Genomic DNA, 17,878 nt, shown 5'->3' on the forward strand with positions numbered 1-17,878 from the left:
ACTTTATCAGGCTTGGGATGTGTTAAAGATTTTGTTTATAACACAGTTCTCAATGAAGATCCTGAGTTAAAGATTCACTATTCGAGGAGGATCCCACATAAATTGAGAAACAAAATATGAGATTTAACTAACGTTTGAAATGGGACTAATGAAACTTGTAGAACAAGCTACACATGCAGTTTCACCTACATTGAGGTGCCAGAAGTTAAGAGGTAATGATATGAACATTTACAGATGGCTATAGTGTCACGTATGCAAGGTATAAAATGGCATTGACGGAATTTTCATTTGCACTCAGATGATTTATATGAATAGGTTTCCGACATGATTGTGGCCTTATGTCAAGGTTTAACAGATTCTGAAGGCAGAATGGTAGTTGGAGCTAGACACATGGGACAGTCCTATTTGGAAATAATTAGAGAATTTGAGAATCCAAGCCCACAGTGTCAAGGGTGTGCCAAGAATACCAAATTTTAGGCATTACTTCTCACCAAATACGATCCCAGTGGCCAACATCCTTCACTCAGTGTCCTAGAGCAACGGTGTTGGTGCAGATTTGTCAGTGCTACACTGTATGAAATAACAGCATAAATCAGTGTGGAACATGCGACAAATGTATCTGTTAGGACAGTGTAGCAAAATTTGTTATGGACTATGGCAGCAGATGACTGACATGAGAGCCTTTGCTAAAAGCTCAGTGTTGTCTGCAGGGCCTCTCCTGGGTCTGGGACCATATTCGTCAGACCCCAAATGACTGGAAAACTGTGGCTTGGTAAGAGGAGTAATGATTTGATTTGGTAAAAGCTGATGACGAGGTTTGAGTGTGGTGCAGACTCCTGAAGCTATGGACCTAAGATGTCAACAAGGAACTGTGCAAGCTGGTAACCATGTGGAATGTATTTACATGGAATGAACTGGGTCCACTGGTCAAAGTGAAACTATCATTGACTGGAAATGATTGCTAGATTTCTTGGAGACCACTTGCAGCCATTCATGGACTTCATGTTTCCAAGCAACGATGAGATTTTTAAGGGGCTATAATTGTTTGCCGTTTTTTTGAAGGACATTCTAGACAATTCAAGCCATCCAGATCATCAGACATGAATCACACTGAACATTTATGGGACGTAATTGAGATGTCAGTTCATGCACAAAGTTCTGCATTGGCAACACATTTGCAATTATGGATGTCTACAAAGGCAGCATGCTTCAGTATTTCTGTATGGGGCTTCCGACATCTTATTGATCCTGTGCCATGTTCGGTTGCTGCACTACACCAAGCAAAAGGAGATCCGACACAGTAGGATGTAACCTATGACTTCCATCACCTCAGTGTACAGGGTGTCTACAGGTCATGAAAGTCATGAAAAAGGAATGAAAATGAACAGGTGGTCATGAAAGTAATGAAAAGATAATGAAATTGAGTGGGTGGTCATGACTTGTTTTATGTGTCAGTCAGGTGTGGTTCTAGAAGGGAATAGCAGGTTAGCTACCCCAAAAATGTTGTATTCGGCAGTTCATTTTTATTCCTGTCCTCTTTCTCATCTGTTGAAATCTCTTTAATCCATGCCTTTTTAAGAAAGACATTCCTAAAGGTTTTTGATAATTAATGTAAAACTACTGTAATTTTAATCTCATTTTAAGGGTGCTAAGGACGATCAGAGTTAAATTTATTTCTCACTAGCCAAAACGTTTCCCACACTATATTAGTGCTACTTCTAGACTATAACCTGGCATCTGTTGAGGGGGAGAGTGGATAGACTGCATGGTGTTTGCTGTGGGAAGAGGTGTATTGTGTGGGGGAGGGGAGACAGACTCCACCTCCATGTGTTGTAAGTATGCAGTACAGGCGACACAGACTTGTGCTTTGAGCTTCCACGAAAGCAGCAATGTGCACAATGGATGTAATCATCAATTAAATACTTCATGATATCGAAATTGACGTGTTAAATAATGAAAAACAATAATAGCACAACAGAACACAAATAGTGACAGCACATTCAGTGACAGAGCAGTAAACACTGGTTCATAGTATGCTGCACTGCTGGCAATGAACATTAGCAGATGAGTACGGCTGCTAGCAAGAACTACACAGAAAAGGATATACATTTTTTCGGACATGAGTGCACAGGTTTTTGCAAAGTCTGTATCTAAAAATTGCTGAGAAGAGTCCTTTGAAATTAAAGACAGTCAAAGAAGGCTCATGTTTATCACCTAAGAAATTCTCAAGTGATAATTGCATTGGAAGAATTTGTGTCAAAACGTGACTCCATCAGTAGCTGATGTAGTGAAGAGAGAATACTTTGAATTTTGTGAATATTCGGAAAAACAACCGAAGCAATTCAATCCTAAGAAGGACAAGCTTCATCATTTTCTGATGAATTTACTGCAAAGTGTGAAGCATGACTTAATCAAATTTGTGCAGAAGCTGGTGTTCATGTTTTCTGGAAAGGCTGCAGTTGAGAGATTTTTCTGTTAACAAAGAAGTTTTAGCCAAAAACTTAAAAGGCGGTACAGTTATTGTGGAAAGAAATGTTCGCAATACAATCATTAGGTGATTTATTTAATAGTGAGAAACAACTAAATGTGGCCCTTACTAGCTGTGAAGAATGCTCCATTAAAAAGAGTAGAAACCTTAAAAAGAAGAAATCTGGCAAAAATAAAGTGGCCAGTCACAAAAGAACAGTTCAAAAAATAAGTGCTCAAAAATAAAAAATGAATGATGTAGGAAAAGCAAAAGAAGCCCCTGAAGTTTCAGATGTTGAAATTTTAAGTTTAGTTAAGAAACTTAGACTCTAAATCTTTCACAGTGAAGTTTAACATTTGACATAGTTGATGTGATGATAAATATATCTGAATTAATAGTTGTAACTCATCCAATGTGAGATTTTAATGTTTTTGTATAGCATTTGATGAATAGTATGCCAGAAGTCATACATAATTACATTATTCATGCTTATATACATTTTAAGTTGCACAAGAATTATTACATTCTGCATTCATTCCAAGCAACTTTCAGGTTAATAAAAAACTGTTTTTGTCTTTGTGCCATGCATTTTTTTGAGAGATTGTGAATGTAACTAAAGTGGTAATAAAAAGCGTCATGAATCTGATCCTCTGAAAATCTGTAGACACCCTAGTGTATGATAGTCTTACACAAAAAGGGAAACTTCATATTTGCTTGGATCAAAGTGAAATTAATAAAAATATTCTTTGACACCAGTATCCAATGGAGACATTGAAGGAAGTTAGTACAGTGGTGAGGTAAACAAAATATTTCACTTTTTAAAGTGTGCAAAAGAACTTTGGCAAATCAGTTACGGACAGAACTTATTTAATGTTTTTGCACATAATGGGGCGGATTCATTTGCACAAGATTACTGTTTGGCTTAATATTATCATTTGGTTTAGTCTCAGCCCCAGAAATTTTTCAGCAAGTCATACCTAAAATCCTAAATGGAATCAAAGAATGGGGAATGTTTTTGTCAATGAAATTTTGTTTTGTGCAAATACAATTAAAGAACTTGGTGAAGCAATGAAGCGAGTTCTACAGAGATAAGAAAAATGCAGGCATTAAACTGAATAAAAACAAATGTGAATTTGGTGTGATGGAAATTAAATTCTTAGGATATATTTTAGCAGAGGATGGACTTCATCCTGATAAAGAAGTGCCATTAATGAACTTCAAACTCCTCAAAATAAGAAGTGGCTCCAACATCTTTTAGGGATATATACCAAATCTTTCTGAGCTGACAGACCCATTGCGCCAGCACCTAAGGAAAGAAGCTGAATGGAAATGAGATTTGACACAGGAGCAAGCACTTAACAAAATAAAAGAATGTCTCACAACCCTCCAGTACTTTGTTGTTATGACACAAGTGAAGATGTGAAATTGTCAGTTGACACCAGCTAGAAAGCTATAGGAGCTGTCCTATTGCAAAGTGAACAACCAGTTGCATATGCTGCAAAGTCAATATCACCACCACAACAGTTATATCCACAGATAGATAGTGAGGGGGTGACAGTTAAATTCACAGTCAAAAACTTCCATGCATATATTTATGGCAAATAATTGATTATTGAAACTGATCATAAACAACTGGGGACTTTTTTTTTTAATCATTGTAAGGTTCACCTGCAGTGTATAATTTTTGAAATTTTTCCCTATGCTGTTTAAAGTAATTTATTCTGAAGAATCAGATATGCCAATGTTCTAAGTAGAGACTGCAAGGAACAAGAAGGTAAAGCAGAATTGGAAGGACTAGAAATACTGACAGTTTTATCTGTCAGTGAAGAGTTTATGATTTACCTGAAAGAAACTTCATTTAAAGATAAAGAATTACGATTACTTCTACCATATGTAATGCAAGGATTTCCAGATACAATTAAGGGAGTGCCCCAAGAATGTGTTTTTTTTTTTTTCTTCATTATAGACAATACCGCTGTGCTGAAGGAATTGTCATCAAAGGACAAAAGATAATTATATCAGTACAGTTAATTGAGGAAACTTATATCAGTTCATGGACACCACCTTGGCATAGAAAGTTGTTGCAAGAAAGCTAAAGAATTTGTGTGGTGGAAAACATGACGCAAGACATCAGGAATTACATTTCAGTATTTAATGTTTGCTAACGGTGTTCAAGAAATGAGATACATTAACCCATTATAGTGAAAACAATGCCAAACTATCCAGGATAATTAATTGCTGCAGGTATGTTTGTTTATTTCTTGAAAACAAGAATATTTACTGACAGTGGACAGTTGCTTTTATTTTATTTTATTTCATTTATTATTATTTTTTTTAATTTTATGAGATTCCAAGCAGTACCAGAGTAGTATTTTTGGTTACAGTGTTCAGTGGATAAAACAAACACCTGTTTAGCACTCCTCATTTATTGAAACACATCACAGAATAAAGAGTTTGGGTCACCTGATCAACGAGCATTCTCGAGGAAAACAAGGACCCTGCTACCCATGTGCTATAAGCTTTCAGTCCACAAGTAATAAAGCCACAAGAAGTTAGTCAAAATTGAACAAAAAATTAGATACCAGCCAGGTGACAATGTTAATATACAGTTCGGTCATATGAACTGGAAAGGAGAAGAATTTCTCAGATTATCTGAGACCAGTTGTGGTAAAAATATATGATGGAAAGCTACAGAGACATAATACTCAGCATGTTTGACCGGCAGATGCGTTCATCAAACCAGAACTTGTTGTCATCCCTGAAGAGGTCCAGTGGAGTGGAAGCAGCTTGCAACTGAGAGGTGAGCTTATGAAAAACAAGAGAGTGTCAAGTTATATGTGAGGAAACCTGGGAATTCCAGAACTGTTTCATGATCTAAGTACGACAGGGTTATTAAAAAGGCAAATGGAGTAAGAGTTTTGTAACATTTTTTATTATTTTTTCATACAAAGGTAATGGGTAGCAGTTAAAATGCTTTGTTTTCTCAGAAAAGGGAAATGTAATATATAATAGGTACCATGATTGAACTTATATTCTGGCCAGTAAGGGATAAGCACTTTGCTGTTGTTATGTATTCCATGAACCAGTAAACTAGTTCATACTTCTGTATGTAGCATTGGCTCTTTGCATGTTCTTAGAATAAAACCACAAGAATCAGCCAGTTTTCCTCCTACTTTGACTGCCAGTTTAGTAACAGTTCAGATTCACCATCTGAAATGTCTCATGATGAATCAGATGAAGAGCCACTAAGAAGAGAGAGTGTTAGTTCGAAGCATTTAAACGCTAATGATATAGAACAAGAGCCATTGGAAAGAGCAACTGAAGATGACATTACTGATGTGCAGCCTTTTAAAGAACAGAATTTTAAAAGGCATGAGAGAAGCACACCTCCAAGAAGCAACATTAGAAATAAAAATTAAAACATTCAAAACTTCTAAAGCCAGACAGCAGTTTCATCAGAAAGTAGCATGTTCCGGGAGTATGCATGAAAGATCCATGTCGAGACATCTGGCAAAAGGATTCTTATAGAAAGTGTACACCTGCAGAAAGGAAGAGATTTTATCACAATAGTGTGGACAAATTATTCAGAAAGATGAATAGTGCCATAGAATATGGGGGCGAGGATAAAATATAATGGAAACTGATTAATAACTGCTGCTTGAATAATCAGAAAAATTGGAAGGTACACATATCCTGAGTGAACTGGCAATAATATCAACAGACCTTTAAAGTCAGTACATTTTTAGATTATTGTTCATCATTTAAATGTATATACTTCTTTTTTCTGTTACCGCTATCGTGCATAGAGCTTGGTATGACAATATTGGTCCCGGATCAGCCCTACTTTGCTCACACAAATTCTTCTTGTCTGCTTCAATCCTCTTGATGCAGGATTCTTGGCGCGGGTGAAATGATGAACAGATATGATGATAATAATATGCTTCTTTACAAAGACTAGCACACAAGGAAATTCAAACATAAACTTCACTGTTGTCTTCTACTTGCTGTGAAGAAGAGAACAGGTCTGGATTTGTAAGAAAATGTTTCTGAAAACACTTGGTATACATAAAACTTTTGTGGATATAGTAATGGAAAAAAGAACATCCGAAAACCCGAGTGAAGAAGTTCTGCTGATGTTGAATCCTACAGTTGTCCCTCTGGAGGGGGAAAAAAAATAAAATAATTCTAAGTCCATGACTTGATATAACAATCACATACTCCCTACATAAATCTGTGTGTACAGATGCCAAATCTTTGTACATGCCAATCATGTCTGTATCAAAGGAGAAGTACAGTGATCTTTAGTCCTTGTTCAAGTGCTCAAGTCAATGCTTCCCACACTAGGATTAAGATATTGGCCATTTTACTAAAACGTATCACATCAAGGAGGTCCAGAAGGATGTGAGACATCTGAATGACCTCTGACAATGACATTTATTTTCATAAATTTTGGTATGTTTTAAAATGTCATTGAACATTTAACATTATAGTGTATGAGTAGAACAGTTCTCACATGTTTCAACATTACTATGCATTTCCTTGGAAATAAATATGTTTAGTTTGGAAATTACAAGTAGGTAACACACCATCTGGACAACTGCAACAACTAGATATCTCTGTTTTTAGTAAAAAGAAATTAGTTTTTAAAGGAAAATCAGAACAAACCAAAAACTGCTGATGTTTTTCAAACTAAATAAATACATCACATAAGAATTATTTCAAATACTTAAATGTACCAGTACAGTGAAGGTTTATTATTCTGAGAGATTTTCAAATGCGTATCTTTCAGTAACTGCTATTTTAAGTTACCTGGATGTATTAAGGTGACAATATGCTGTCATGAGCTCATTTCTGGTAGAACTAAACAAGAAAAATTACCCTGTTCATATTTTCTGTGAGCATACCAATGCCTGGTATTGTGTAGTTAGTGAAAGTTCTACAAGGGTCACTGAAGTGGTATGTTGTTAACAGCATTCCCCTTTTGTGAATGAAGTCTACTTATGATATGGAAAATAATAGAATAGGCAAATAATGTAATTCTTTAATCGTAGGAAAAGTCATTTTCTGTCATTCCAAACACAAAAGTAGAGAGCAACGGCCCTAGATTGTACACAATGCTGTATGATAAATTCCTAGATATTCTTGTTGATACAGTGTGATGAGATGGTTGGCATACTTCCATTCAAAACTTTTCTAAAGTGCATTCTTCTGGAGCGATGCTGATAAAGTCAAAAAGTTTTTTTTTTTCTTTTTTTTTTTTTTACAAAAGTGTGCAAGAAGGACATTATGTAATGGTGTTATCTGAAATTTTCCAGAAGGCGCTCTGTTAACCTTGATCTAAATATGCCAACACATGCACTCTGTAATGGTATTTGTCGTTGATAATAAGAATGAATGTAGGATGAGTTGTGAAAGTTATCACCACAATACCAGAAGTAAATATAATTTCTATATAAAAATAGTGTCTCCATCTAGGATTCAGAAATTAAGTGTCATGTTCTGATGAACAAGTTGTCGGCAGACATCAAACAGTAAATTGAAAAGCCCCTGATTTTCAAAATAAAGAAAGTACTCACTCCCATGTACAACAGATGTAAGTTCCGGTGACACTAATGTCTATATTAAACAGATAATCTGTCATCATCCTGCAGGTTAATTTGAACACCACAGTATTTTACTAGGCACTGCTCACTTCGAAGTGAATCTGCCTCTGCCTCCCTCTGAACATTGAGTAGTTACCCAGTCACTTATAAAGGGACCTATAGTCGGACATGAACTCTAAACCATGATGCAGCTCAACATTTTCTACATGGATAAATATTGCCAAAATTGAAAGAAGCGATAAGTGCCAGTTGATAAACCTAGGGTTTGAACCCAGACCATATCACTGCTGAGTCACTAAATGTTAGATGAAAACAGCAGCTAAATAATGTAAGAAGAAAAGCACTTTTTTCCCCAGAGTACCTGATTTTCTCCTGATATATAGGAATCTAGAAGTTATTCTCATAATCATCCATGTGATTAGTTAACACAGGTTATAACTGGGTTTTTAGTCTCTGTTACAGATGTTTCCTTCAGTAGCTGCTCTGTTAGTCAGTGTATATTTGTCATGTTCTACTTTCTGCAAGGCTTTCTTCATGATGGTATTTGTGCCACACAATATCTGAATGAGTGAGAAGGACTAACACTCTTCTCCATTCTCTTCTCCTATTATAACAATAAATTCATTGACTGTATGTAAGCATAATGACACTCATGTTGGTAATGAAGTGTCTGTTTTATTTTGCAGGTTGTATGTAACACGGTTCAACATTATGGGGAGTGTACCTTTCATCGTTGCCTTAGTCATAGGCATGCACGTAAAATGTTGTTCATCTCATGATATTTCACATTTATCAGTAGATGACGTCACCTCAATGTTCGGTGATAATGAATGCATTGAAGGTATGAAGTCTTTTTCTTTAAATTTAAGATATTTGCTTGTCTTTAATTGCTTCTAGAGTCTATGAATGGATTTCCACATTATTTATATTCAAATTATTGTTGTTATAGCAACAAGAAAATTAAAATATTAACTGAGAGTATTGACTTCTGAGTTATGTGATGAATAATTTCTATTTAATGTGATAAAAATTTCTGTGCTAAAATGTGATTCATCTGGCGAATAACATACTGTATTTAGACAAGATTATTGAGTCTTGACATATCATGTTTTGATGATATATGATTCAAGAAGAATCAGCAAATTATTTTTAAGCTCTAAATTTCTTAATTCCTAGGTTTCAGTGTAGTAAATAATCTAAACAAAGAGGTACAAATCCTAAGTCTTAAAAACAATTTTCTTATGTCATGGGCAATAAATACAGGGTTATTACAAATGATTGAAGCGATTTCACAGCTCTACAATAACTTTATTATTTGAGATATTTTCACAATGCTTTGCACACACATACAAAAACTCAAAAAGTTTTTTTAGGCATTCACAAATGTTCGATATGTGCCCCTTTAGTGATTCGGCAGACATCAAGCCGATAATCAAGTTCCTCCCACACTCGCCGCAGCATGTCCCCATCAATGAGTTCGAAACCATCGTTGATGCGAGCTCGCAGTTCTGGCACGTTTCTTGGTAGAGGAGGTTTAAACACTGAATCTTTCACATAACCCCACAGAAAGAAATTGCATGGGGTTAAGTCGGGAGAGCGTGGAGGCCATGACCTGAGTTGCTGATCATGATCTCCACCACGACCGATCCATCGGTTTTACAATCTCCTGTTTAAGAAATGCCGAACATCATGATGGAAGTGCGGTGGAGCACCATCCTGTTGAAAGATGAAGTCGGCGCTGTCGGTCTCCAGTTGTGGCATGAGCCAATTTTCCGCGGGCTACTCGTGAAACTTGCCCGCACGCGTTCAACCGTTTCTTCGCTCACTGCAGGCCGACCCGTTGATTTCCCCTTACAGAGGCATTCAGAAGCTTTAAACTGCGCATACCATCGCCGAATGGAGTTAGCAGTTGGTGGATCTTTGTTGAACTTCGTCCTGAAGTGTCGTTGCACTGTTATGACTGACTGATGTGAGTGCATTTCAAGCACGACATACGCTTTCTCGGCTCCTGTCGCCATTCTGTCTCACTGCGCTCTCGAGCGCTCTGACTGCAGAAACCTGAAGTTCGGCTTCAGCCGAACAAAACTTTATGAGTTTTTCTACGTATCTGTAGTGTGTCGTGACCATATGTCAATGAATGGAGCTACAGTGAATTTATGAAATCACTTCAATCATTTGTAATAGCCCTGTATTATAGCAATTTACTTATTGCAGGAATCCTGTATCATTGTAACCAAGCAGATGCTGATGTCATTACCCCTTGTTATTTTATCAATTTTTACATCTAAAAGTCTATTGCATTAAAGTTTTTGTGTGTGTGTGTATATATATATATGTATATATATATGTCTGCTTGTGTCTGTATATGTGTGGATGGATATGTGTGTGAGTGCGAGTGTATACCCGTCCTTTTTTCCCCCTAAGGTAAGTCTTTCCGCTCCCGGGACTGGAATGACTCCTTACCCTCTCCCTTAAAACCCACATCCTTTCGTCTTTCCCTCTCCTTCCCTCTTTCCTGATGAGGCAACAGTTTGTTGCGAAAGCTTGAATTTTGTGTGTATGTTTGTATTCGTTTGTGTATCTGTCGACCTGCCAGCACTTTCACACTTTAGGTGTGTGTGTGTGTGTGTGTGTGTGTGTGTGTGTGTGTGTGTGTGTGTGTGTGTGTGTGTGTGTGTGTATATATATATATATATAAAGATGATTTGACTTGCCAAACGAAAGCGCTGGCACGTCGATAGACACACAAACACAAACATACACACAAAGTTCTAGCTTTCGCAACCAACGGTTGCCTCGTCAGGAAAGAGGGAAAGACGAAAGGATTTGGGTTTTAAGGGAGAGGGTAAGGAGTCATTCCAATCCCGGGAGCGGAAAGACTTACCTTAGGGTGAAAAAAGGACAGGTATACACTCACTTACACACACATATCCATCCACACATGTCTGCTTGTGCTTGTATATGTGTGGATGGATATGTGTGTATGTGCGAGTGTATACCTGTCCTTTTTTTCCCCTAAGGTAAGTCTTTCCGCTCCCGGGATTGGAATGACTCCTTACCCTCTCCCTTAAAACCCAAATCCTTTCGTCTTTCCCTCTCCTTCCCTCTTTCCTGACGAGGCAACAGTTGGTTGCGAAAGCTAGAATTTTGTCTGTATGTTTGTGTTTGTTTGTGTGTCTATCAACCTGCCAGCGCTTTTGTTTGGTAAGTCTCATCATCTTTCTTTTTAGATATATTTTTTCCACGTGGAATGTTTCCCTGATGAGACTTACGGAAAGACTTACCTTAGGGGGGGAAAAAGGACAGGTATACACTCGCGCGCACACACATACACATATCCATCCGCACATACGGATGGATATGTGTATGTGTGTGTGTGTGTGTGTGTGTGTGTGTGTGTGTGTGTGTGTGTGTGCGAGTGTATACCTGTCCTTTTTTCCCCCTAAGGTAAGTCTTTCCGCTCCCGGGATTGGAATGACTCCTTACCCTCTCCCTTAAAACCCACATCCTTTCGTCTTTCCCTCTCCTTCCCTCTTTCCTGATGAAGCAAGCGTTTGTTACAAAATCTTGAATTTTGTGTGTATGTTTATGTTTGTTTGTGTGTCTATCGACCTGCCAGTGCTTTTGTATGCTTGATATTTAATTAGTGGCTTTTTCATATTTGTTTCCACATTATATCCAGGGTGTTCATAATTCAAGATCCAGTTTCAGAATGATGGAGAAAGAGAAACACTGCTCAGAATGACATTAAATTTGAACAGCATATTATTGATACAGGGGAAGCTTCATGGAACAAAAATTTTATCATTAGTTGGTGCTGTATGTGTCTAATCATAAACTGGGTTGACTACAAGTGACAGTGAATCCCTATATGACAGCTATGGTTTGAATTACACATTACATCACCCGTACTGTTCAATGTGCATGACTGCTCAAGTTCGGCAGTTAACAGTTGTGGCACTGTTACCTAGGTAAGCCCATCTACGATGACAACGTTATACCACATTGCATGGAAAAAATCAATTGTAATTATTCTGAGGCAAAAAAAGGGGGGGGGGGGGCAGAAACTCATAAAAAGCAAAATGACATCAGTTTCTAATTGTCGTGAGACTGGTGCAAGACATGTTCAATATGCTGTCCACCATTTTATGCCACAAGTTGAAATTGAGAAACAGCATGTTTCACAACAGATTGTAGTGTCTCTGGGGTTACATTCAGAATGCAGTGTATGCTTTCAGTTCAGCTACGTTTGTAATTGTAGCACTGAACACATCGTTCAGATAACCAGAAGTCACACAGATTAAGATCAGCTGATCTGGATGGCAAGCCCATAGCGAAATGACGTCTGATAATTCTATCATTTCTGAAATACCTCTGCAGCAGCCACTTCACTGGCTGTACAGTGTGTGAGTAGTGCATCTTGTGTAAAAATGACAGTACCCACATCCATGCTGTAGGAGGACTGGAATGACACTGGTGCACAAAAGACTCTCGTAGCATTTACCAGTGACAGGACCTGTAGGATTCACCTCCTAAAAAATATACCGCCCAACATTAAACGATGTCTTCAACTTGCACCATACAGCCTCCTTTGCAGAATGAAGTGGTACTGGTTGATATGCGTGCAGATTTTCAGTTGCTCATTTTCTGCATATTGAAATGTTAATTTAAATGGAAATGAGCTTCGTCTGTACACAGAATGTTCTACTGCCATTCATTGTCCATATCCATGCTAGCAATAAATTGCAGAGTTAATGTTTGTCTTGCTGGCAGGTCAGCAGGAAGCAACTCCTGAACATGGTGATTTTGTTTGGACAGCAACGCGAATGTTCTGTAGGATTTTATGCACCATGCTTGCAGGCATGCCGTACACTCATGCAATTCCCCATGCACTGCACGTTTGCACTCCACCGCTCAACCCCTCCAGAAATGATGTGGTCACATCTTCAACAGACATCGGATCAACTGCTTTCATCCCTCTGCCACATGGTACTTAGAAAGAATATGTCTTTTTCAAAATTTGTAATCATTTTCTCCCGACTCTTAGCAGACATTGTGCCAATGCTTTTGTTTCATGCCCTTGAGTGTCTGGGACCTCTACAGGGCTACTGGAGAGCAGTCACTATTCTGTAAAAGAGCTTTATCAGCAGCACGCAATCCTTCATGGAGATGGTCATATTGGACATCGTGGACGCAAACTGAAGAACGGTGTTGGTGTGCCACACGTCTGTTGGTGTGCATGTTCTGATGCTAACAGCACCATCTATTGGCCAAATTTTCATTTTTTATGTATATCCCCATGCGTCAATGATGTGCTGTTCAAATTTGACATCATTATGAGCAGTGGCTCTATTTTGTAGAATTTGGAAACTAGAACTTTGGTAATGGCCAAACCTGTACTAAAAATCAGAAGTGTAGTTTTGATGAAAAGTTAAATCTAATTTTATTGCCTTCAATAGTCCAGACAGGTAACTGAACGCCAAAATTAGATTTTCTTAAAAAAAACGATAAAAAAGCCACATTCATGGAATCAAAAACAGAAACTACGTTAATAGGGCAGATGTAATTCTTAATTAAATCTTTACTGATATAAAAGTGTAATTTTATCCATTTATTTAAGGTATATACGGTCTGCAGATCTGTATATGTGAGGGAGTCATTTGGGTGTGAATGGATCAATACACAAAGTGCAAATATCAGTCCTTAAAGTACAATGGCAATAACTCTGAAGTAGTAATTAATTTTATAAACAGTGTTCTGTTGAACATTATTTTTCCTTTACTGGCATCACTTTAAGTACCTACTGACACAAAAATTACACAAGCGGTGTGTGTGCATGCATGCATGCACGCGCACTCCACTGCTCAACCACTCCTGAAATAATGTGGTCACATCTTCGACATACATCGGATAAACTGTTTTCATACCTCTACCACATGGCACGCAGAAAGTGCTTCGCACTCCACTGCTCAACCACTCCTGAAATGATGTGGTCACATCTTCGACAGACATCGGATAAACTGTTTTCATACCTCTGCCACATGGCACGCAGAAAGTGCTTGTGTGTGTGCACATGGTTTTATCTAAGCTGTCTATGTATGACACTCATTGTCTGGAAAGAAATACTGTGGGGGTAAGTACCATCTAGCTCCTTTAAGGGTGGGGGTGAAAAAGGTTGGTAACGTGTGACGTCTATGCTTCCCTGCTTGTGTGGTGTGCGGGTAGTATCAAAATGTGTTTCAGGGGCTATACATTCTGATGGTCTTTCTTGGGCTATGCATGCAGACGGTCATGGCTGAGCAGAGGTAGGGGGGAGAAGGAGATGGACAGAGAGAGGATGAAGGAAGGAGACGGACAAAGAGAGGAGGAAAGGATAATGCTGACAGAAAGAGAGGGAAGAGAGAAGATAGACAGGGAGATGGGGGAGGGCAAGGTATACCAGGGGCTGGGGGATGGGGGGAAGGAATGAGACAGACAGAGAGGGAGGAAGGGATGAGGGGCGGGAAAAGGAGATGTGTGCAATTTATGTGAAATATGTGTATGTGGGCAAAGCCATGGGTAAAAAGCTAGCATACAAAAATGAATGTATATGTGTGTGTTCCTTATCTCCTCCTAAACCACTGGACCAATTTCAGCCGGACTTGGCACACATAGCACATAGTGTTTGGAAAAAAGTACTGTGGGGGTAAGAACCACTTCCCATTCAGGTGTAGATGTAAACAGAGTGACACAGGAGATTGGGGGGGGGCAGATGGACAGAGGGAGGGGGGTTGATGGGGAGAAGGGGGGGAGTGAGTGGGTCGGAGGGAGGGGGGAGATGGACAGATGGAGGAAGGGGTGTTGATGAAGAGAAGGACAAAGACAGAGGAAGGGGCAGAGGAGGTGGAGAGAGGGTTGGGGTGGAGGGAATGTATGAAGTATATGGGATACAAGCGCACAGAGACAAAGCTGCAGGTAAAAAGCTAGTGTTATATAAAATAAGGAACCCCCCCAGGAAGTGTATAGATCTTTTGTAAGCACATGGTTAGCAAACTGGGAGTCACAGTCTTTGGAGTGCTATATCCTTATCTGTGCTGCAAGTCTAATATTTGTCTGTCCTATATACTGTCCCAAAAACTAAGATGGTGGTATCTGGGTAAGGACAAAGTGATCAAGAAATTCCTGAGTTGTGGGTCACCCATTGTCATCAGTCCTCTATTACGGTAAATTCTAGATATGCTCTTGGGTACATCATATTGTGCAGCAGTGGAACACTGTGTTTTGAAGATTGTGTGGTCTTCGCTTACCTACGTGCACTGCAAGGATAGTACAGACCTCCAGGGGGAGACAAAATTTTAAATATAGGGAAAAAACCGCATTCTCAATGTGTGCTGCACACAAGTTGGATGGATGCCTCTTGAAGCCAATCAATCGTTAGTGGGTAACTTTCGGGGAACCTGCTACACCTCAGTTTTACGAGGCTTTCCCAGGCAAATGGGTCACTACATAGGTTGACTACATAGATCACTAGCTATTTGTAGTGACACTTACGGACTCTCACAATCCTAAAAGAATGTGTCTCAATGGTATGGGTATGCTGTTAATATATCATCAATACTAAGAGGTTGAGACAGAATATTTCTCTTGGAAAATCTAATTCTGATCATTGTAGCAAACACAACAGTGTCACTGTGCCTTTGTTGTGATTGAGAGATGAGGAGTCCATCAGAGAAAGAATTCCCCTTCTACATCAACAAATTTTGGAAAGTGCTGCGAGAAATATGCAATCTGCCACACAACTTTGCAATAGAAAAGTCTTGACTGAGACTGATGTATCTCACCCAGTGATATCACTTCTATGCTCTAAAAAGTTTTGGTCAGGCATCTGCAGCATTAGAAGAATGCAATATTCCAGTAAGGATGACTTGAGTTGTAGAGATATCAAGGACATGGACTGCAAAAATAGAGAGAAATTGTAGGCATAATAGCACTCAGAGGTATGATGAAGAGAGAGAATGATGAGCTGCCAAGTTTCATCCTAACATTAAAATCACCGATCCGTACAAAACATATCAAGACTGGATTGATCTGACTGATGGTAAGACCTTTCGTAGCCAATTTGATGTGGTGTCATAAATAGGCATGATCACACGTCAGTAGGGTACAATGGCAGTGCAAATTCAGGAAAGATGCTGATGAGGATCATTGTTTTCAGTGTCAGTCTTCAATAAGAGAGAGAGAGAGAGAGAGAGAGAGAGAGCCCTGCAAGTTTCTGTTTATTCAGCATCTGTTGATGTCAAATTGAGAAAAACTGTAGTAAAGTCAGTATTTTCATGCAGGCAGAGGCACTAGATACTGGCACAAACACATGTTCTTATACACACACAAAAAATGTCCATGATGATAATAAGCCTGCAGCTGCTTCTTAACCACTTGCAGGTTGCTAACAAAGTACTGAAACAACACTATCAAAAAACTTGGTGCATAAAGTTGTTCAGCAGACAAAAAAAGGCAAAAACCAAAGCAACCTGGTTTTGAAACTATCAGATAGGGAGTAGGTCACTATTAACTAACAATGATTATTCTGAAAAGGATCTGATTATGCAGAGGAAATCACAATTCATAGTCCTCTACGCCATGTCCAAGAAAAGACACTGAGCAAGGGAAAACTCCTGGTTAATGACTCCTATACTTCAGTGGGATGGGGTCAGTTGAAGGACACATGTGGAGGAAGTAATGCTCATAACACAGGATATACCTTTGTGTCTATGTGTGCGAGAGACTTTATTTCAAGCCTTCAGGCAACCTTTTGTTTAAAGGCAACACCATACTCAGGAAGCTTGATACAGATGGTGACAGGCCTAAGAGTGAAATGGTAGGACATGATCCGTAGGACATGATGCATATGTTATATATAGCTGTTACTGTCACTGCCAACATTCAAGTAGTAACTGTACCAGTTTACACACTATTAAGAATAACGGTGTGCACTACACCATCATCCACCTTGTGAACTTATGGATAATGTAGTTTTTGAGGACCTCATTGATGAACTTTCTTGGCCTTTTCATCTCCTTTGAGATTTCATTGTGCATCACATGGGGTGAGATTGCACATATGCTTAACCCAAGGTTTGAGTAGGGAAGAGACTTCTCTTTGGCCGCTATCTTGACATCATCTCAAATCTTTCAGACAGCTGTCCCCTGGATTATCAGAGAATGATTTAAACAATATGGAAAGGCAGACAACACTGCAAAAATTCTATCACAATCCATCTGCTGACAATCTTTCAACCTTTCACATTGCTCAGGCAAAAGCTTTACACATTATCAGATAAAGTGAACTGTAGTCCAGATATAAGACAAACAGTATCCAAAGCCAATCAAGATCCCACACACCATCAAAGATAAGAATTACCTGGAAGGATATTATTGCAGTTTAGGTCCAGTAACAAGAAAGAGCAGAAAACTGCTCCTTTTGTATAGAGGAATTGGAGCAGATGCTAGTGCTCCTTTTGTATAGAGGAGTTGGAGCAGATGCTATCTGTGGCTTGGTACGTAACACCAGGCCCAAAAAGTACTGTGGTCAAACTATGAGAGGTCTGCTGTCAGAGGGGTGAGGCCTATATAAAGAGGGAATTGCCCTTTGTGCATGTGTAGCATGAATGGTATAGTTGCAGTGGCAAACTTCCACCATTTCATAATTTGTGTAGTAAGTGGGCCAATGTTGGTAGTTCAGTCTGTAGCATTTACACCAGTGGACATGCTGACAAATCTGCTTCACCTTCTGGCAGAGGGATAGTAAATTTACATGTTGTAACATTTGAATA

The 17,878-nt window shown here is 38.8% G+C and overlaps 1 protein-coding gene across 1 annotated transcript in view; it reads left to right on the forward strand.

Moving 5' to 3' along the window:
* The window catches only part of LOC126173706 (double-stranded RNA-binding protein Staufen homolog), a 170,239-nt gene that overhangs the window by 25,063 nt on the left and 127,298 nt on the right, over positions 1–17,878 (forward strand). The window contains exon 2 of the mRNA XM_049920978.1: positions 8,757–8,911. Within this exon, the coding sequence (XP_049776935.1) occupies positions 8,782–8,911 (130 nt within the window). The 5' untranslated portion in view covers positions 8,757–8,781. The remainder of the gene's footprint in view (positions 1–8,756; positions 8,912–17,878) is intronic.

Source organism: Schistocerca cancellata, chromosome 1, assembly GCF_023864275.1.
Source record: "Schistocerca cancellata isolate TAMUIC-IGC-003103 chromosome 1, iqSchCanc2.1, whole genome shotgun sequence".
NCBI lineage: Eukaryota > Metazoa > Arthropoda > Insecta > Orthoptera > Acrididae > Schistocerca > Schistocerca cancellata.